This window comes from Dermochelys coriacea, chromosome 2 (assembly GCF_009764565.3).
Source record: "Dermochelys coriacea isolate rDerCor1 chromosome 2, rDerCor1.pri.v4, whole genome shotgun sequence".
NCBI lineage: Eukaryota > Metazoa > Chordata > Testudines > Dermochelyidae > Dermochelys > Dermochelys coriacea.
Genome location: NC_050069.1, coordinates 80,882,193 through 80,904,456, shown reverse-complemented (window position 1 = coordinate 80,904,456; position 22,264 = coordinate 80,882,193). Strand labels below are relative to the sequence as shown.

Sequence of the window (22,264 nt, the reverse complement as noted above, 5' to 3'; positions counted from 1 at the left end):
GTTCTAGCACCTTAAGATACTGTACTACTATACCATTTCCTTTTATGATGGTGGAAGCATGGAAAAGATTAAGTCCTGCAGATATGTCCAGTTGTACATTCACACACACAAGCCTATTATACTTTATACCGATATCATCTTCTAAAAAGAAGATGAATTGCATAGCTTTTTTGGGCATTCAGAGCCAAAAGAGAATTGGAGATGAAAAGTTTGACAGGCAGCTACCTACAGGATACAGATTATGAACCATGTTTGCTATGAGTGGAATAGTGAGCACTATAGAAGGTGCCTGTTTTTTTCTCTCACAAATGAAAAGGTTAGAGATTAATAACAACAGATTTGTTTCTCCATTCAAAAGTACCTTGTGATTTTAAGTGAGGTTATTTTTACAGTCTTTGTACTTGTATCAATTGTTTTTCTAATTGCTAAAGGACAAAAAAGAAAAAATAAGAAAGAAAAAGCATTAATAACCAAAATAGTCCTTTCAGACCGATAAAAGTTAAGAGGGGTTAAAATACATGAAACACTCTACAATCTACTCTTGATAAGAGTCTAAAAGAAAGTTTGATTATGAGGAAGTTGACTTTGAGAAACATTTTGATGTTGAGGAAATGAGGTAATTTTTATCAGTAGACTGCCCTGTATTACCATCGATGAGGATACAGTCGCAGTTGATCTGACACACTTTCCACATTTGCTGGCCTTTCTGTTAGCTCCTCAGCAAGTTTACCAATCATCTTCCAAAGTCTTGATTAAAATCTCAAAAGTGCGTATGTGACTTATGAGCCAAGTTCTCATTTTCAGAGGCACTTAGAGCTTTCATCTCATGGAAAGATAGACAATCCGACTTAGGCACTTAAGAGCCCATGTCACTTTTGACAAATAAAAATTTGAAAAAATGTTATCCCTTGGCTCTACAAGAAAAGTGGAACTACTCTAACTCAATTTTAAATTGATCTACCTAAATGGGTGCAAACTCCTGATACCAATGCACTTAAACCAGTTTAACCCCTTGCCTCAATTTGTTTAGCTTGTGTCAGTAAACTTATGGAGTCTTTCCAGAAACATATCCCTCTGTTCACTGATGGGAGATGCTCTCTCTCACAGAGTCATTCATTCTTTACAGCACAAATTTGTTCATTTGAAGAAGGTTTCAGACACCTGCTGTTTGTTTGTATTATTATGTACTTTAGCTATAGTTTTAAAATATTTTCCAGTGACCAAATATATTTTTTAAATAGACAAAATTTATTTACAATAGCTCAACATTCTGAGATACAGCAATGCAAGGGAAATGCACCAGACAAGCATATATTTAAGTAGATTATTCCAAATGTTACACATTGGAAGTTTAAAATACTATTATATTAGCTTTAATATTGTGGTGACTAATGTTTCAATAATACATAACTTTGTGGAAACATCCTGATATTCAGTTTGTTTTACACAATTTATCCTGAATTACAGTGCAATTATAACTTGGTTCATACAAGAGAATAATAAATACTTGAGTGTATATTTTCATGCATGTTTATTTAATGAGTCCTTGCACAACTCAGATGCACACACCTTGATGGTGAGTTATATAAATTTGATAACTAATTTGCATCTCTGATCTTAGAATAAAATATCCAGATTGTAATTTCTCTTATATAGTCAACATTGTCGAGTGTAGAATATCTGGCATACATTTTCATAAGCTGCAGACTAAACACTGCAAAGCACAAATGTTACATCTTTGTAACCAAACATTTAAAAAATGGAAATATGTAGGATTATTTTAAAGGATGTTTTTAACTTAACTGCTGAGCAGAGTACTGATAACCAGAAACAAAATATATTGCAGAAAGTTTGTGTACTAACATATATACCATATTTTAGCACAGCATGTGATACGAGACTATTCCTACTCCCATTGTAGTCAATGATACAGCTTCTAGTACTTCAATGGGGTAAGAATTACAATATATCAGATGCTTCAGGAATCACATTTTTTGCTGAGATCAGTAATCGTTTGGGTGATAGACTACTTAAGGTATTTGCAAACTAAAAGTATTTGCTTAAGTTCACCCCACCTTTAACATTCATCTTTTTCTTATGATTTACAGTAATTAAAAATAAATATTTTGAACACACTAGTCATGATGTGCCTCTACTGTAAGAAACAATCCTATACTGACAGAGGGGATACAAGAAGTCTTCTCCATTTCTAGTTTCTGGGATTATGATGACACACTCGGTGTATTTATTGCAGTGACCATCTGCGATCATAAACAAAATAAGTTTTAAGCTTTAAACCTCCCACATATCACTTAATAGGTCATTGGTTACATTGGTTACAGCTGCAACAAACCTATAGCTGACAAAATGTAGCGCATAAGTGAACATGAAAGAATATTAAAATACAAATAAATATATTTTAAAAATTAAGTAAGGCAAAACACATACAAGCAGTTAAAAAGATCATATAAGCCTATATTGTTTAACTCAAATATTGTATGTTAATGATACCACCATAAAACAATTTAGAAGCAACATCAAAATCAATAAGTCAGACTAAACCAATTTTTTATAGAGATCAAACTGTGGCTTGGATAAATGGTGCTCTCTCCTTGTGGTGCTGAAGAACAGATGATAAAGAGTATGGCTGGAGTTTATTTTAGGGTTGGGTCATAAACCTCAAATCCAATGCATCTACTTTCAAAATGAAACAGCATACCTAACGGCTCTCTCTTGACCTCTGATTTTAAAAGACAGACAGTAAAGTGCATTGTGTATCAGAGAACAGGAGCAAGCCCTAAGAAGGTACTCAATGAAAACATACTTAGGCCTTGATCCTGTTTCCATTGTAGTCAATGGCAAACTTCTTAATGACTCCAATTCAAATGGAGGAAGAGCAGACCCATTGTATCTCACTTTCTGCCCCCTTCCTTCCTAAGTCTATAGAGAGCAAGTGGCAATATTCTTTATCAGTTTGTCCTATTTGTTTTGGCTGCCTCTTTTTTTCACTTCTTTGTTGAACATTCTGTGTCTTATCGTTTGTGTGTGGAGCTCTCCTGGGACTGGCTCTGAGTGTTTGCCACGCTTCATTAATAAAGAGTGTTACAAGGAAAAAAAAGTCTCTGAATTGACTTGGCTGGTTTTATGCTCACCTCAGCCACAGAATCTGACTGTAGATGGGTTAGGAAGCTACAAGTTTCATTCCTTTTGTCTAGACGAGCCACTGAGTGCAAAAACCACAGCCTTGTATTTAAAGAACATGAGGCTGTACAAACGTCACAAGTGATGAGTCACTAGATACCGTGCTTCTTAAAATATTGAAATGCAAGAAACAAACTCTATCCAACAGTCCACAAATGTTGTACAACTTGTCCCTTTTAGTTAGCGTGTTGAAATAATGCATTTATTAAATGTTTAGCAAAATCCCTCTGGTAAGCATATGTAGCAGTCTTGCACTGATCTCTGCACAGAGATGGATTTCATCCTTCGCACATGACAACATTCATCAATACAATTTGAAATTGTCTTGCATGTTCTTATTTATGTTTGTATTTTTGAATTTTGATGCAGCAGTTGTATCAGATATACACAATTCATGAAAAACATTCCCCTTTCTTACAGAGATAAAAACTATCAAAGAGAGGAAGAGATCAGGAAAATGAATATAACACGATAATGCCTAGACTACTGGTTGAAATAAGTTGGTTATAGACATGCCCTTATGCAATGATGCAGAGATTTGATCCTAGCAGTGGTCTGTTATCCCAGTACTATATATACATACACACACACCCCTTACTCATTTTAATGAGTTACACACTTGCACATATTGTAAATCAAAGGACTGACAAGTCTATTACATACAATCCACAACCTTGTTTTTGTACTGTAGTTAAATAATCATGAACCTATTTCAAGTTTTAGATACAACCTATACAACTAGGGTGACAGAAAATGGTATTCCAACAAGCACTGTAATGGCATATTGCAAAAATCACAAAAAAACCCCCAAAAACAAACAAACTCCATAGCAACTAATTAGGAACAAAGCCATGAGCCAGTTAAAAAGAATCTATAAAGATTTTATGTTGGGTTAGCTAAATCTGTTGAAACACTTCTATACAAGAAGGATTGGTTGCTTAAGCATTTCTGCATGTAATATCATTGGGGCATCCCTTTCCCTGTTTCTCTAAAAATTATCACATTCTTGCATTTCTTACTGTCAAATTTAATTAACAGAGAAAACTTTGCCACAGACATGACAGAATAAGATTATATGAACAGTGCCACAATCATTGATGCTGTTCAACTAACTAGAGACCAGTTTGCAAAAAAATGTCAAAACCAAAAGCAGTCATATCAATATAACCTGTTATTATAAATATGTTCCAGTCAGTGCTTCAATATAGTTAAAAGTTTTTTAAAAATCCACCTTTATTTTGCTAATAAATAAAAATAAGATTGTAAGCGAAGTGGGTAAGTAATTTAAATGTTTAGTTATATAAATTAGCACAGTGACATTTGTTTGAATAAGTGCACTGAAAACAGATAACGCCTTCCTTTCTTCTGATACCTGAACATTTATTTACTTTTGCTTGAGTTACTGAGTAACATGTGGACCTTCAGGTTCCCTGTATGACCTATAGTCAGCTAATACTAAATGGTCAGCTGAACCTCAAGAGAATGTTTCACCAGATGGACAACTATACTAACCTGCATACAATACATTTAAAGGTTTTGCAGCATTATTGCATTAGATTAGAGCCTTTGGCTTCATTATTTTTAGTTGTGGGGAACGGGAAGAAGGCAGTATTTTTTACACCAGAACATGGATATGTAATGGATGAAAATTAGTAGGATGACTGACAGAAACCAATTTTTGCCTATAAATATATAGTTTTTCAGAATTTGTAAAGAAATAATGATAGGATATATAAGAACAAAAAATACTACCCTAAATTTGGAAAAATCTCTTTCATGCTGTACTTTGGCATTATTGTCACTGAACCTTACAAAGAACACTTAACGGATAAGACATTCTAATCAGGGTTGACAACAGCCAATTAAGTGTCAGAAGAATAATCTGATAAATACGTCTGTGTGCTATAGGCATTTGCAGATAAGTCTTAACTGTCAATCTGAATGTTAAACATCTCTAATTCCATCTTGCTATTGATGGCCTTATTAAAAAGGAAATGCTATCAGCTCTTTCAAATTGACTTTGCGGATGTTCTCTCCTAAAAAAGGACAATTCTGAATTTGGAATAATCTATGGGGAGTCTTAAATACAGTAAATTTCTAATCAAACTGAGCAGGTGTATAGCTTGGTGAAGAACTACATAGCTGCTGTCATCTCCATACAGTTTCAGATATTGCAGGTGTCTGGTTTACAGTAGATCTGTCTCTTTAATGGGTGGAAAGATATCTGTGAACATTCTAGTAGGCCGTTCTCTGCTTTCAGTGCTCCTTGCTAGTCATACAGAAGATAGCACCTCATTGGTTGGATCACTCCCCTTCTTGTCTTCACTCTCAATGTCAATCACATGAACCATGCCAGGCTTCAGGATCAAGTCGTCAGTCTCTATCTGGCTCCTGCTATCATCCACCTCCACGTATTTCCCTTTAGACTGATGGGAGGCCTTACCGAAGACATCTTTAAAATGTCGCTTGAACTCAGTATCTGGGCAATATACATACTCATAAAGGGCACCTGCAAGGACTGCTCCTATTATTGGTCCAACCCAATAGACCTACAAGAGAGGGAAGAAACCCCACAAGGGTACATGATGGAAAGGAAAATGTTTCAGAGAAAAGCAGTTTAGTGAAGACTTTAAATGGATGACAGTCCACAAAAGACCCTTGAGTAGAGAGCTTAACCAACCTCTTGTGCTCAGAAGTGGACATGCTCTGAGCTATGAGGCTGTGCCTGTCTAGGTACTCCTGTGGCCTATAACACCATAGTATCTGAACATTTCATAAACTCTGATGAATTTGTCCTCACAACACGCTTATGAGATATAAGCGCTATCATCCCAGTTTTGTAGAAGGGAAATCTGAAGCACAGGGAGATTAAGTGACTTGCCTAAAGTCACATAGAAAGTCAGTGGCAATGGAAAGACTCCCACTGATTTCAGTGGGCTCCATGTGATTATCACAGAGGGATTGTATGTCCTTCACATGTTCTCAGTCTCTCTCTCCTTTTTCTGGAGAGGAGAATAATATATGTGAAACTCTGACTAGCCATCCTGAGTGGAACTACCATGCACCACAACAACATGGTGCAGAGAGGACACTGAGTGGTTTTACAGGAATGTTGGTATGGCGTTCCCTCATTTTCTGATGAGACAGGCCAGGATAATATGACAAACACGGGACACAGAGAAAATACTTCATCTTGAGCACACATTTCCCTCCCCTTGAGGTCCCCAACCACCTCTGTACAGTATTCCTCAGCCTCCCTATGCTTCACTACAGGCAGACACCCAGCCTCATTGGTCCCCAACTTAAGTTTTGGTCCGGGGGACTACTGGGTAGATGGCATTGGTGGCCTTGGAAACAGTGCCATTGGTGGGCTTCTTGGTGTAGTTGTGCCTACCTATGTGTATGTTGGGCATGCTCCCACCCTCCCCACCTCCACCCCAATCGCGTATGCTATTTTTCTCTTTGGGGGGCAGAAGAGATCTGGCTTAAATTTTTGATTTTTCCCAGCATGGCAAAAATTCAAACTCTTTATCAGGCAGGTTGGAAATGCTGAAAGCATCTTGGGCCAAGCCAAGCCCAGCAATAAATTCCCTCTGGAGAAAAGGAATTGTCCCTTGCACAGTCATTGATACCTGTGCAAAATGAGGGTCAAATGCCACTATTCTGTGGTGGTAGCATTTGGTATTCGCTTTGCACAGGTGTCAGTGACTGTGCAAGCAAGGCAGTGGAGAGTCAAGCCCCTTACTGCAAAGTGAAAGCAGTTGTTAGGGAGTTTAGTTGATATATAGTCTGTCATAAGGCTTCCTCTAAATGTCCTTGTGTTTGTTTTTTTTGGTCACTTAAAGACATGTTTATATTTGCCTTGCTTGCAAGAGGGCACAAAGAAAATAAAACCCTTTATTGATTGAAAACTTTCTTTTCCTCACCAACATCTCATTGTCTTGTGTATAAATGCAGAAAACAAATCAGAGTGCATAAACAAATATTTCTACTTCTATTTTTAGGACCACATTTTCAAAAGAATCCAAACCTGGTCTCTGAAATTGCAGACAGCTCTGCATACCTGATTTCTGTTCACCCAGAAGAGGCAATTGGACTTCTAATTATCCTATTTGCACACAAATGCATGGTATGCCAATTTGCTTCAACATAATTCCCAATAGTCCTGCAATACTAGTTAGCCATGTTCTGTTATAGGTCTCACCTGCCTTTGCTAAGGGCAGGTGACTCTCTCTTATTTCAGGAGCAGAAGAGATCTTTCAAGCAACTAGGACAGCAGTTCTGCTTCCCCTGGGCTGTTGCTACAATAAATACTATACATATATTTACACTTTTGGTTGCATATTAGATGGCTTTGGATGATTAATTAATCTTGTGAATTATTACAGTAGTTTTAAAATCTGAATAAACCATTTGGTGGTAATAGTAAATCCATTTCAGTAAGTTGACTAATGGGGGAAAAGTTACGCATGTTGTAAGTGTTTGTAGGATCAGAGCTTATGGGCCTGATCCTATTCCAGTTGAAGGCAATGAAAGTTTTGCTATGAACTGCAGGGGAAATAAGTTGGGCCCATTGTTTCAAATTAGGAAATATAGATAAACATGACAGGATGTGGCCCTCTTAAAAATAATATTGGAAGTGTCTCTAAAAATGCTTGTCATGACTTTAATTAGGGGAAAGTAAGACATTACCCCTCCTGCCTATCATAAGATAATTTGTTTTTAATAATTATTTTATCCAGAATGCTTTAATAAACTATTGCATCATTAGCACTGCAAAATCTGTTAATCAAAACAGCCTCCCACACACGTACTCTTAGTTGGGCTGATGTTTGCTCATCAAAGCAGGTTTTACTTTTACAAGACCAGATTCTGATCCTGTTATCTCACATTGGTGAGCAGTTATTCATGTATGCCTACTAATGCCAGATCAAAATGGAGAAGTTCTCATGTTGCATATCTGGCCTCCTTTTTTTAAGAAGCATTTAGAAAATGTGAAGCCAATGGATTACCTGAGTAGCTACTCCCCAGCTTGACTGAGGGGTTTGCAATCAAGCTCAAAGCATCTTTCTTTCCAATAACAAAAATTATTTTGATCTCATTGCGTTTTTTGTTTTTAACATGTCCTGATTCTCTCTCCATGCTTGCAGCCTCCTCAAAAACCCAACCTCCAAATACACAATAGGCAATTATAATTCATCCCACACAGGACAGACAGAGTACAACTTTAAGACCTGTACTTTAGGCAAAGAATAGATAAATATGGTAAAGCTTGTGGCAGGTCAGTGACCATCTTTCTCAGTGATTGTCTTTATGGAACATTATGAAAAAAATATAATTTGGTAGCTGGTCATTGCTACTATAAATGAAGCATAAAAGCGGTTACCCAGTGGTTTTCCCATTTCCCCATGATAACTGCAGGTCCAAATGATCGAGCAGGGTTCATACTGGCACCAGTGTAGTTGATCTATAGTAAAAATAAAATGTTAACTATTGCTATTATTAGAACATTATTATTCAACCATTTACTATCGCCATTTGCTGGAATGCAGTACTGTCACACAAACCACTTCGAGCCAACTCTGATTTTGTATTCCTACAAGCTACAGTAGTATCAGACCGTATTATCATTCTACAGATCACCCTTCTAGTGACAGAATTAACAAAATTAACATATACATAGACAGATAAAAACCTGATCCAATACCCTATCAATAGAAAGCCTCTCATTGACCTCAATGGGCTTTGCAATGGATCCCCAAAAGGCTATTAAAGAATTACAGCTCTAAAGGCTCCTGGAGCTCCCATCTAGTTCAGGAGTAGGGACAGTGGAAGAAAGGCTCTATTATTTAAACAGAAGTCATTAACTTACAGCAAATAAATGTCCAATTGCAACAGAAAATCCAATTGCTAAAGCCACTGAACCAGTGACATCGTTTCGTTTTGAATCACAGCTGGCAAAAATAGTAAAAACCAGCTGGAATGTAATTATCAACTCCACCAGGAGTCCATGGCCAGCGGAAAGATCTCCATGTACCTGGAAAAAGAAACAACGACAGAAGATGAAGCAAAGGTGAGTCTGCAGTTCAAAAAGCTACTACAAATATTAATTGTTTTATGATTGAAAATGTTGAGTCATGCACAGTGATGAAATGGCACTGTACTTTGGAAAGGTATGGATTCATTTTTTTACCTTTTTTTTTTTTTTTGACAGCCATGGAAAATTACTGATGGACTGACAAAGTTCTTACTGGATTTTAATGTAGAACTTCAAAGCCAGACTGCATTTATTATATCTTGAATTTGCAAATGCTGCAGTTAAACTTGCACAACTTTTTTTCTTGGGAGCGCTATAATTTACGATTCAATTATAAATTAATTAATTAGCCCTGACTTAATTAATTGAAATTTCAATTAAAAATTAAGCAGCGTGTGGCTCAAGTGCATTTTTAATAAGTCCTGCAACAGGGCTAACTGATGGCATTCCTTATTAGTTTAGAGCACAGTGGAAATCTAAGGCACAATCTATTTCAGAAGTGTGTCATTTTAAATTGATGTTTTTTCAATCACCATCATAGTGGCATAGAATTAATTTCAGAATTCTTCTTGAAATTGTATTTCATGCATATATATTTAACCTGTGAATGTAGATTAGCATTACCTGCTGTTACCAGATTTTGGGGAATTCTAGAAGAGAAATCTTCTGTAAAAGAATGGCTGTAAATATTGCTTAGCATAAACCCATTCTAATGAGAGATCTAAGACACATATAGGAGTTGTAAATAAACCAGCAATGCACTTAAACCATCACTTCTACTTTCTGGGTTTAAATCTGACACTAAAAAGTTATTCTACTTTAAGAGTAGGAGCAAAAGTTGTTACCGTAGTAACTCCCAAGCCTCCCACCAAACTTGGGGGTGTGACAAGGTAAAGAATTCCTGCCCCCACTATTGCACCCAGGCATTGGGCAACAATATAGAAGACAGACTTGGCAAGGCTGATCTTCCTCGTGCAGACCATAGCAACAGTCACAGCAGGGTTAATATGGCCACCACTGATGTGTCCAAAGCACTGCACCATGGTTGCAATGCTCAGTCCAAAGCAGAGAGCGATAAGGACCATGTCTACAGGCAGAGGCTTTTCAGATCCACCCCAGTTGATTGTAGAGCCAAGGCTGAGGAGGACAAAAATTAGCATGGCCAAAAATTCTGCTGAAACAGCTTTCCAGAAAGGCTGAGTCCAGACGCCTTTAAATGCCACCATGATGGTCTCACACTTACACAGACGTCCACACTTACTGAAAAAGAAAACAAATCTGCATCAGAATTCACCAAGTCAGCCTTAGATTTTGCTGCAGAGGGTTATTATCTGGCTGACCTTCTGGGGATAGCAGCAACACTGGGCACTCTATGGTGGGGCTAATAATAAAGATGTGCATTGCGAGAGAGATTGACCTCATAAACAAACATCACTCATGCTCAGGAAGTCCTGTTCTTAGTATACTGCAGTTTAAAGGACACAGGGCAACTAGTCATTGTGTTTGATAAGGAAAGTCTCTCTGAACAGATGGAGTTTCAGGTAAAGAAGCCTATAGTTTTTTAAAAATAAAAAGTCACCAAAGTCTGTATTGAACTTGCATGCAGCTGATGAAGTGAGCTGTAGCTCACAAAAGCTTATGCTCAAATAAATTTGTTAGTCTCTAAGGTGCCACAAGTACTCCTTTTCTTTTTGTGGATACAGACTAACACGGCTGCTACTCTGAAACCTGCACTGAACTTGCATACTGTAAAACCCCATTAACTTTAGTGGTCCCTTTATCCCTTGTGTTTATTCTATGGAGAGCTTCCCTTTCTATGCAAATTTGTGCTTTACCAGCACATATACAATATTTTAATAAAAAGCCAAGAGCCCAATCAAAATCATAATTTCCCATTTTGGAAGTTGCCCTAGAAGCGTTTATAAGAGAGCCTCTTTTTGAAATATTATTTTGTCAATAAGAAACAGTTTCTTCAGGCTGGACATTGGGTAAAATGAATACAACCAGGAGAATACAAGAAATCCTAAATTCTGTTCCCTGAATCAAACATTCTATTTCTTTTGGGCTATGTTTGTAGGATGAGGAGTGAGATGTAGTAATATTTATTGTATAAGTAGTGTGGAGAGCTGTGGGTGGGAGGAGAAAGAAGTTCCTTGGTTTCATTTGTGCACCAGCACAGATATTTACTAGGTAGGCTACTCTGCCTTCATGATGAGTTACATTTTTGTTCGCTGCCCAGAGGCCTATGAAAGTGGGTTACTGAAGAAGAGTTATTTGTAGTATAAATAAATTGAGAATAAACCAAAAAAGGAGCTTTTTATGAGTTTCCAAGGAATGCAAACAGGATTTTCTTTCTTTTTTTAATTTAAACAAAGGAAAATAAAAATGTAGAACTGCTACAACTCAGAGCAGAATTTCAAGTGGAAGGATGGAGGAATTTAATTACCAGTTACCTAAGGTAACTGAGCCATAGTACATACCCAACAACACTTCCACTTGAAAGAATGCATTATGTATCTTCATAAGCATCAGAGGCACACATGACCATGAATTTCTCAGCAGCGCAGTTTTGATGCTCTCAGAGGAGGTGTGGCAGGGCCCACTCACTTCATGTGAGCACCCGTACTGGCTGAGAGTGTGTCTACACCTGCACTCCCTCTGCATTGCTCTGCTTGTGGTGACCAGGTGATCTGCCTAACTTCTTAGGCAGATTTCAGTGACTCAGCCCTCTGTTGTTGTGAAACAACAAACAGATCCCTTCTGGAGTACAAGTCCAATAGGGCCTATCAAGTACCCACAGTTGGTCTGTTCCTGCAGCCCTCCCTGGGCTCAGTCTTAAATTGTCCTTGCTCTGGTATGGAGCAGTGCCCTCAGGGCTTCCTCCTTGGAGATTCTTCACCTATTGTCTCAGCTGGGTCACTCTTTACAGTTCAGTCCCCTTTGGGGTGTGTATGTGTTGTGTCAGAAGTCCCACAAATACTGCCCCTCTTTCTAGGCCTTCAGCTCCTTCCCTGGGCCAGTTTAATCTCCCCTTCTTCAGGGAATTGGCCACTCCACCTGTGGCCTGTGTGTGTGTGGGGCGGGTAGGGGGGAGAATGGACCCAGGCATGCCCACTACTCCAAGTCCCAACCCAGGGACCTTATAAGTAGCAGCCACCTTCTGCTTTCCTTTAACTATTTACTGCTACATTTCCCTGGGACAGCCCCCCACGGAAGCAATGAAGATGAAGCAGATGAAGAGATGAAGCTAAACTGGAACCTTAAACCCCTTTAAAATGCTGGATACCTAAATATGAACCAGCACCTAGAGGGCCTGAACAAGAATGGGACAAAATTTTTCTTTTTTTGACCCAGACGAGATTGTTTTCACAAGATTTCAACCACAGTGTGACAAATTCATTTCTTGAGCACCTCCGTGGGGCTGGATGCATCTTCTCTCACCCCACGTTCTTCCTGCAGACTGACTTTTGTGGGTGTTCAGTGGTTTGGCCATCTGTCCAAGTCACAAAGTCCCAGTGAACTCCTCCCAGGGTATTAAAGAGCCCAATAAATAAACAATCTTTTTGCCCTTGGTAGGGTCTTCAGCAGTGGCTCTGGGTCCTTTAAGTTCAGCCCCTTGTTCAGGCTCCCAAAAAAACTCTGTCCCCTTCTTGGGGTTTATGCCATGTTACCTGTGGCTTGTGGGGGAATGCAGGCCTGCCCATTACTCTGGGTTCCAACCCAGGTCAGGGACCCTACACACAGCAACCACACACTGCTTGAGTCAATCAGTTGCTGCTTCTTCCCTAGGCCTCTTCCCACCAGGCATTTTAACTTCACCCTTATCCCAAGGTAAAGGTTCTTAGGTACTCTCTCTCCCTGAAAATCCAGCTCTACAAAATACTGCCAGAAAAAATCTTTGGCTATCCCACAAGCTCCTGTGGCCAGAGAGGAGCACCCTTCCTTTCCCCTCTGCTCCCAGCCAGGAACTGAACTGCTAAGGCCCTTGCAGTTCCTTTTATCGGGGCCACTAGGGCCTGTTTCAGACCCCTCTAGCCCTTGGAGTACCTGGTCCCTGTGGTTTCCAAAACAGCTGTTCCGAAGACTCCTCTCTAGGCAAGCTTGGAGGACCCATATTTGCTGCTGTTCTCCTCTCCGTTCGCTATTTCTTGGGTTGGGGTATAGTAGTACCAAGGAATGTACCTAGTCACACTAAGACTGTGGAAATCATGCAACAACAGCTAATCCTGCAACATTTCTATCATTCAAAATGGCCAAATGTTCACAAACACAGCTTATGAAATTGACACTGAATTTGAACCCTAAACCAGATTGTCACTTAAACCCACCCTCTACTGCTGGCCTAACTCTAACACAAATCCAACCAAATACTACCTTCCTGGCAACAGCCAAGTCTAGTGCATTGTGCATGGGACAGGAACTCCTAATCTTCACCTTGGATTTACTCTCAAGTCATTGTGCGATGTGGCCAAATCACAACCACTCTGTGTTTAATTTTCCTCCTCTGTAAAATTAAAATAAAAACATGTTCCTGCCTGACAGAGGACACTGTGGCCCATCCTATATGCTGGTGGAATGTAAAGGGGCCTGAAGTGCTTCCTTATTCCCTTGCACCAGTGTGTTGTACTATTGCTTCCAGCATGCAGGGGCAGCAGGCTCTTCATTTCCCCACCCCTGCACAAGTAGGCAGAAAGGGGCAGAGCCTTGGCAAATGTACCTGTTGGCAGAGCTACACTAGCACATCAGAGAGCATATGAGGTGTCAGGTTTGCAGATAACACAAACATTGGGGGAGTGGTAAATAATGAAGAGGACAGGTCACTTGGTAAACTGGACTCAAGCAAAGAGTATGCATTTTAATATGGCTAAGTGTAAATACATACATCTAGGAACAAAGACAGTAGACCATACTTACAAGATAGGGGACTTTATCCTGGGAACTAGTGACTGAAAATGATTTTGTGGTCATGGTGGATAATCAGCTGAACATGAGCTTCTAGTGTGATGCTATGGCCAAAAGGCCTAATGTAACCCTTGGATGCATAAACAGGGGAATCCTGAGTAGGAGAAGAGAGCTTATTTTACCTCTATATTTGGCACTGGTGCAATTGCAGCAGGAATACTGTGTTCAGTTCTTACTCCTGGGGGAAATTTGTGTCACTGCGCGTGCACAGAGTTCATCTCCCCCACAGATTTCTTTGCTTCCCCGCAGAAAAAATGACTTTCTGACAGGGAAACAAAGGGAAGCCACAAGAGCGGCCATGCGCCGCTCCCCAGCAGCGTGGGTGCATTATTTTGGGAGCCTGGAGCAGCCAGTGGAGTGGTAATCACTGGGGATGGGGGACAGGTTAGGGACGTCCTGGTCACTGGCTCCTACCCTGTACCAGGCTCAGCTAGTAACCTGGCTGGATTGGGAAGGATGGGACTTCTTCTTCCTCTGCAAGAAGCAGCCAGGGCTGGGTCAGACCCACCTCCAGAAACCTCTCTAGCTGCAGGAAGCGCTGCTCTCCCTCCCCCGCCACTTCTTGCCCCCATCGCTCCTCAGCTGTGGGGGGGAGGGGTCACTGTACAGGGAGCTGCTCCCCCATCTGCCCAACTCCCATGCATCCAGATTCACCTCATACCCAGATTGCCCTGCCAAGCCTCATGCCCTGCACCCAGAACCCCCCCCCCCCACTGACTCCATTGAACCCAAACCCACACCCCAACAAGCCTCTCTTTGCATCCGGAGCCCCCTGAACCCAGACCCCTCCGCCAAGCCTGACCTCCCTGCATCTGGACCCCACTCCTGCACCCAGACTGCCCCCTGCACTCGAACCCGCACCACAACAAGCTCCACCCACCTGCACCTGACCACCCTGACTAGCCCCCTGCATAGGGTGACCAGATGTCCCAATTTTATAGGGACAGTCCCGATTTTGGAGGCTTTTTCTTATATAGGCACCTATTACCTCCTACCCCTTCCCAATTTTTTATACTTGCTATCTAGTCACCCTTCCCCCGCACCCAGACTCCCACTCCACTGAATTCCACCAAGCCAGCACCTGGACCTGCACCCCACAAAGCCAGCACCTGGACTCCCCCGCTGAGCCCTCCACACCCAGACCCCCCCGCTAAGCCCCAATCACCTTCACCTGGACCCCCCAGCGGAGTCCCATTTTGTCTGCATCCAGACACGCCCACGCCCAATGAGCCCCTGTTCATCCAGATCTCCCTTGCACCCAGACGCCCCACCACCCTGCCCACACAGAACCCTATCACCCACACCTGGATCTCCCTACACTAAGTCCCTCCATACTTGGATCCTGCTGGGTTGGGCCTGTCTGCCTAGTGTGCTTGGCATGGAGGGGCAGGGCCCTGGGGTGTTTCTGGGACGGTCCTGGTCTTGCACTATGTCAGGGTCGGGTGCAACTTTATCGCCAAGTCTATGTCTGGGGGAGAGGAGGCACAGGGTGATCTCCTACCTCTGTGTAGTCAGTGGCCTGTGTTCCTCACTGCCATGCTGGAGCCTCCACACTTATTTCTTGACAAATAAAATTTGCAGAATTTTAAAATATTGTGTGCAGAATTTTAAATTTTTTGGCACAGAATGCCCTCAGGAGTAACTTCTGGTGTCCACAATTCAAGAAGGATGTTGATAAATTAGAGAGAGTTCAGAGACAAGCCATGAGAATGATGAAAGAACACGCCTTATACAGACAGACTCAAGGAGTTCGATCTATCTAGCTTAACAACGAGAAGGGTAAAGGGTGACTTGATTACAGTCTATAAGTGTCTATATAGGGAACAAATATTTAATTATGGGCTCTTCATTCTAGCAGACTAAGATATAACACAATCCAATGGCTGGAAATTGAAACTAAAATTAGGATTGGAAATAAGGAACACATTTTTAACTGTGAGAGTAATTAACCAGTGGAACAATTTACTAAGCACATGGTGGATTCTTCATCACTAACAATTTTAAAATCAAGATTTGATGTTTTTCTAAAAGATCTGCTCTAGGAATTCTTTTGGGAAAGATCTATGGCCTGTGTTATATGGGAAGTCAGACTAGATAATCACACTGGTCCCTTCTGGCCTTGAAATCTATAAATCTAGGAATCAACCTGGTGCAGTTTACTCCCTCCCGGGAGCTGTGGAGAGACCAGAAGGGAGACTAATTCGGGGAATCACAGGGCATGTCTGCAAAATTAAGTACACCTATGTTAGATCAATTTACAGCCACCACAGTAATTACTGTGGTTTTTCATGTTTACACTGTTGATGGTGCTCTTGCTCACCTTCAGCGCTTCCTCTGAGAGGAGGCTGAGAGTTTGGGCTTTCAGCTTCCTGCAGAGCTCTCCATCCAGAGCCCAACTGCCCCGTGGGCTCCTGTCTCCTTGCTCTCTGCTGGGAGCCAAGCAGCAGCCCAGGCTCTGAGCAGGGAGTCCCCGCAGGGAGTACAGGCAGTTGCCAAGCTCCTGTCAGGGAGTGGGGAGCCCAGGTGGCAGCCAGGCTCCTGGTGATGAATGGGGAGACGGGAGCCCAGGCTTCAGCAGTTAGCTCTGTGGCAGGTGGGTAGCTGAGAGCCTGGGCGGTAGCTGGGTTTATAGCTGGAGCCCTCCACCTACTCCGGGGTGACAGCATCAGCTGTGAGCCGGGCACAAGGTTCTCAGGAGGGAACCTACCTGCCTTTCTTGTCAATTTCAGGGCTCCAGTCAAGAGCTGTGAAATTGACAAGAATGACAGCCAACACTGTAATGCAGTGTCTACGCAGACATTAATGCAGTGTCTACACAGACACTGCATCACCCTAACTGCACCAACATAAGCCCTATGCCTCTCGTGGAGGTGGAGTTATTATGTCGGTGTAGTAGGGCACTTACATCGGCTGGAGTAGACAACTGACATAATCAGATGGATATAGTTGCCTTACCTGGACCTAACTCGTAGTGTAGACCAGACCACAGTCTCTCCTAGGCTGCTCCAGGGTCAGTGCAACAACAGGTTGCTCCTTACAAAGGGCAGATTGCAAATTGGCAATCCAGGTCAGAGTGTTAAGGTCTTGAAAATGTAAAGTGCTATTTAAGAGCCAAGTATTATATTAAGGCATTACACAAATGAATAGTCAGGCTTTGTTTATCAAGAGAAGGTGAATTTCCATCCTGTTAAGCTTTGTGGAAAAACACAGTAGCCCTGTATTGTTTCATCTATATTTTTACAAGTATTATCTTAGGTGTTTGCTTTGTTTATGCACATGTAAGCCACTAATGAGTGTGTTACTGTCCCCCTCTGTGCTGATCCACAGAGGATATGAGTTGTTACAGCCCTTAGTTACAGAGCTGTAACTCTTTTCTAATGCTGGAGCTGCTCATGCTTTTTTGCTCTGGAGGACCTGGGTGTCTCAGCGAGCATGACGGCCATCACATACCTCTCTTTTTTAACATCCTATGGGCATGGATGTGCCAGTGTAGCTATGACACTGAAATGTGAACTGTGATTGATAAGAAGATTGACATTATGGCCTAAAGGGTAGTGCAGTGGACTGGGAGTCGAGAGACATCAGTTCTATTTCTCACTCTGCCACTGATCTGCTGTGTGACCATAGGCAAGTCATTTCACTTTCATGCCTCAGTTTTCCCTCATGTCCTTTGCCTGCCTTGTCTATTTACAGTGTTAGCTCTTTGGGCGCATGGACTGTCTCTTACTATATACCTACCTAGTGAAATAGGACCCCAAACTGAATTACAGTCTCTAAGCATTACTATAAGCAATACTACTAATAAAGACTGCACTAAGAAAGTTCACTTAAATTTTAAAAATTCATCCTTTTCTAACTAAAATTATGTCAGTGATTAAAAGTGAGCAGAGCAAACAAAGCGAATGCAGGATTACTACAAACAACACTCCACGTGTCACTTGTTTCAATGTTTTGTGAATCTCACAAATATTTTAACAGTCACCTCTATAGCAAGCTGGAGCACTCTCAGCCCTCTATGGCACAGCTGCCTGCAGTTCAAACAGACATAACACTTGGATGTCTAAGAAGAGCTCTGGATGGCTTGAAAGCTTGCCTCTCTTGCCACAGAAGTTAGGCCAATAAAAGATATTACTGCATCCATCTTGTCTTTCTAATATCCTGGGCCAGACACGTCTACAACTACCCCGCATACAATTTGTGTGACAGTCAGCTGTTGTAGCAAGGCAAGTGCATGCTGTCCTAGGCTTTTCTCACCAATTTTGTTTTGGTTTCAAAATGTAACTCAACCCAATTTTGCAAGAAACACACATGTATTGTAGTTCTTCAGGAGAAAATAACCTATAACTTATGAGCCAAACCAAACCTGTGGCTTGGTTGGATGGAAACATCCAGTGCAGTGCTTCTCAATCTGGCTGGTGAATCTTGCCCATATGCTCAGGATTTAGCTGATCGCCATATTTGGGGTCGGGAAGGAATTTTCCTCCAGGGCAGATTGGAAGAGGCCCTGGAGGTTTTTCGCCTTCCTCTGTAGCATGGGGCATGGGTCACTTGAGGGAGGCTTCTCTGCTCCTTGAAGTCTTTAAACCACGATTTGAGGACTTCAATAGCTCAGACATAGGTGAGGTTTTTCGTAGGAGTGGGTGCGTGAGATTCTGTGGCCTGCGTTGTGCAGGAGGTCGGACTAGATGATCAGAATGGTCCCTTCTGACTTTAGTATCTATGAATCTTTTCTAGGCAGTGACTAGAGTTGCCAGGCATCTGGTTTTCGACGGGAACGCCCGGCGTCTCCTCCTGCACCCCAAACCCCTCATCCCCAGCCCCACCCCCAGCTGGAGCCCTCATCCCCTATACACCCCAACCCTCTGCCCCAGCCCAGAGCCCTCTGCTGCACCCCAAACCCCTCATCTCTGGCCTCACCCCAGAGCCTGCACCCCCAGTCCAGAGCCCACATCCCCTGCCGCACCCCAACCCCCTGTCCCAGCCCAGTGAAAGTGAGTGAAGGTGGGGAAGAGTGAGTGACGGGGTGGGGGGGAAATGGAGTGGGCAGGGCCGGGGCTTCAGAGAAGACACAGGGCAGAGGTGTTCCCTTTTGTGTGATTAGAAAGTTGGCAGGCCTAACAGTGACCCCATATTACAAGCGAAAAACAGTTTCAGAACATAAAGAAAAGGAGGGTGGTTGTGGCTCCCTGGCTTGAGAAACCCAGGGACAGTGAATGAAATCCTCTCCTCTAGCCATTTCCTTTCTGGAGGAGGGGAAAAATGGATGAGTGCTGCCCTGAAGATAGCCCACCCCCTGCTGGCCCAATCCCACCATAGTACTTGCAGCAATACTGTTCCCCGGCACCTGACTCAGGATCCCAAGCCATAATTTTCCACGTTAAGAGCGCAGAGAGCAGACAAGCAGAAGCCTTATCTGTACACACAAAAGAGAGTAATAATAAATACTGTATTTCAGGTGCAAAATGTCCACGGTGTTTTCACGTCACATGTTAAACTAAAGCTGCAGAAAATGTGGATGATTAGAACTCTGGTCCTAAAACAGCAGAAGGGGAATTTTAAAGAACATACATCACTTTTGCTTAAAAATACTATATAAATCTCGTCGGGTTATTCAGAAGCAAAATCTGAAAGACAGCCACAAAGGGCAGCGACTTTCTGCAACAAGCCCTGTACCCTAAAATACCGACCGGTGTATTTAAGAGGCAGCTCCTAAGTGCTCCTAAAGCACTTTACATACAAAGTGTCAAGTATCAGGAGAAAAAGAACAGGAGGACTTGTGGCACCTTAGAGACTAACACATTTATTTGGGCATAAGCTTTCGTGAGCTACAGCTCACTTCATCCGATGAAGTGAGCTGTAGCTCACGAAAGCTTATGCCCAAATAAATGTGTTAGTCTCTAAGGTGCCACAAGTCCTCCTGTTCTTTTTGCGGATACAGACTAACAGGGCTGCTACTCTGAAAAGTATCAGGGGATAGCTGTGCATCTGAAGAAGCGGTGGTTTAGCCACGAAAGCTTATGCGCCGATAAATCTGTTAGCCTTTAAGGTGCCACCGGACTCCTGGTTGTTTTTACACACAAAGGTGTTTTTTCGGACCCTGTCCAAACAGGCGGAAGGCAATGCAACGCCGCTGACCTTTTCGTGACCACTTTGCAGCCCCGCGTGGTTTAGTGTTTAGTGTTTCAGCGCACAGACAAAACACCCACCCCTCGACCAGGCAGGGACCGGCTAACCCAGTTACTAGGGCAGCTTCATCCCACTGCAACCAAAAACCTTCCCGGCCAAGATCATGCAACGAATAGCCCTCCCCGCCCCCGCCTTGCTCTGGAAACCAACCACCGGCCGCCCAGGGAGCGGAAAACAAAACCCACCAAGAGCGCAACTCACAAGCGAGCGGGAAGGCCAGTGCAGCAGCCCCGGGCCCGCGGGGATGGTCGGGGAAGGGTGTTAAAGGCGCCGCTCGTGTGTTGCGCTTCGGAGAGCGGGGAGGAGGAGGTGGGGCTGGGGCTGGGGCTGGGGCGGCGGCGAGGCTCCTGGGCGCAGGACCCTGGGGAGGGCAGACGAGGCAGCCCCCCCCCCCCCCCGAGCCGCAGCTGCCTTGCGGTCACACGGGCAACAGGCGCGCCGAGAAATTTAACCCTCTCGGCGCTGCAGCCCCCTCGGCGCTCCGTGGGGCGGCCGATTGGCCCTGGGCTGCAACTCGCGCCCCCAGCGCTGGACGGGGCCCAGCCCGGCCCCAGAACTAAACGGGGTTTGTTGCTCTGAACGGCTTGTGCCGGCTCCTGCTAGTTTCTTTCAAGTCGCGCTGGACAGCCAGCCCTTGCCGGGGAAACCCCTGGGTGAGCGCTCGCTTGGGCTTGGGGTCGGGCTGGGAGGTGCTGAGTGCATTGGCTCGGGAGAAGATCTATATTCCCCCCCCCCCCTTCTCCTCTTCACACTTCCTTCCTTGCTCTAAAAGTGGCAGAAAAATACAGTCAGAATACTCTCTAATAAATACATCTGATTACAAAAGATCAGGAACAAACCCCCTCCCCTCCCCATACCACCCATGCCTGCCCGGGCTACCTTTGCAATTTCTAAACATCTCAAGTCCACCGAACAAACTCAGGCTTAGCTCCCTAGTAAGAACAAGACACTTACCCCCAGCTTCTTGCTGCTGGTCTGCCACTCATTCCTTCCCTGGGTGGTGTGCAGTAAAGACAGAGGTCTAAGAGCCAAGCGCACAGCCCTGAGTGCACTGGGAGTCAGATTACTGCTACTTGTCTGATTGGGTTTTTGGAGTGGAGGGGTGGAAAGATTTGGAACCATGTGGCAAGTCACTAAGTTATATTTGAACTCTAAATAATTTCCCCTTACCTGATCATCCTTTTAGACACTGTTTGGAACCTGCCATCGTTGGAAATATTTATATAATGCATCTGGTTTGCTGCATCTTATAAATGAGAGTAGGAAACAAACAGCAGCAGAAACTACACCTTCCATTGCAGCAGAGGCTTTACAGTAATTGGAATGAAGAAAAAATTGGAAACAAAATTATGCATTTGTTAGGTGGTGACTGGTACTGTCAGAATATAGGGCTTTAGTATCATTTACTCCTATACAGTTGATGTCTTCTACTTTGTGATTTGCAATCTAAACTTTATTCTGCAGCTGACTACCAGGCAATATTATTGTTATAAAATAACTCTAGGTACATTATCAGAACTAGAATGACTGCAAAACGTGGACACCAGCAAACACCTCCTCAGGTTACTGAGTTCACTGAAGTTTGGCCCATGGTGGGATCTCAATAAGATGAAAAAAATGGTAAAACTTGTGAAGACAGACCACTGAGCTACTGAGAAATTCAAACTGTTCCCACTTTGCAAAAGAACCATTGGAAACCAGAGAAAAAGTCTTAAGGTAACAATAAGCACCAGGTCGCTGTAGTGTTATTCTGTACAAGATTATTTTTGGAAGGGGCTTTGTGTGTGTGTGTATATAAACAGACTTCAGAAGGTGGGGGGAATGGATCAAAGCGCCAAGAGAGTACTTTCTAGTGGCTTTTTGGGAAGTCTTTCTGAC

General features: G+C 42.8%; 1 protein-coding gene across 2 annotated transcripts; it reads right to left on the bottom strand.

Annotated features, from left to right (window-relative positions):
• Positions 1–3,675: 3,675 nt before the first annotated feature.
• AQP4 (aquaporin 4) lies at positions 3,676–21,482 on the bottom strand. 2 transcript variants are annotated; one of them, XM_038392127.2, is made up of 5 exons: positions 21,341–21,482; positions 10,084–10,498; positions 9,074–9,238; positions 8,588–8,668; positions 3,676–5,750 (listed from the first exon to the last, which is right to left on the bottom strand). In XM_038392127.2, the coding sequence occupies exons 1-5, from the start codon at positions 21,370–21,372 to the stop codon at positions 5,475–5,477; spliced, it is 969 nt and encodes a 322-aa protein (XP_038248055.1). In that variant the 5' UTR covers positions 21,373–21,482; the 3' UTR covers positions 3,676–5,474. The 2 variants fall into 2 exon arrangements, with proteins under 2 accessions (XP_038248055.1, XP_038248056.1); XM_038392128.2 differs by lacking the exon at positions 21,341–21,482 and adding an exon at positions 20,588–20,758.
• Positions 21,483–22,264: the final 782 nt, after the last annotated feature.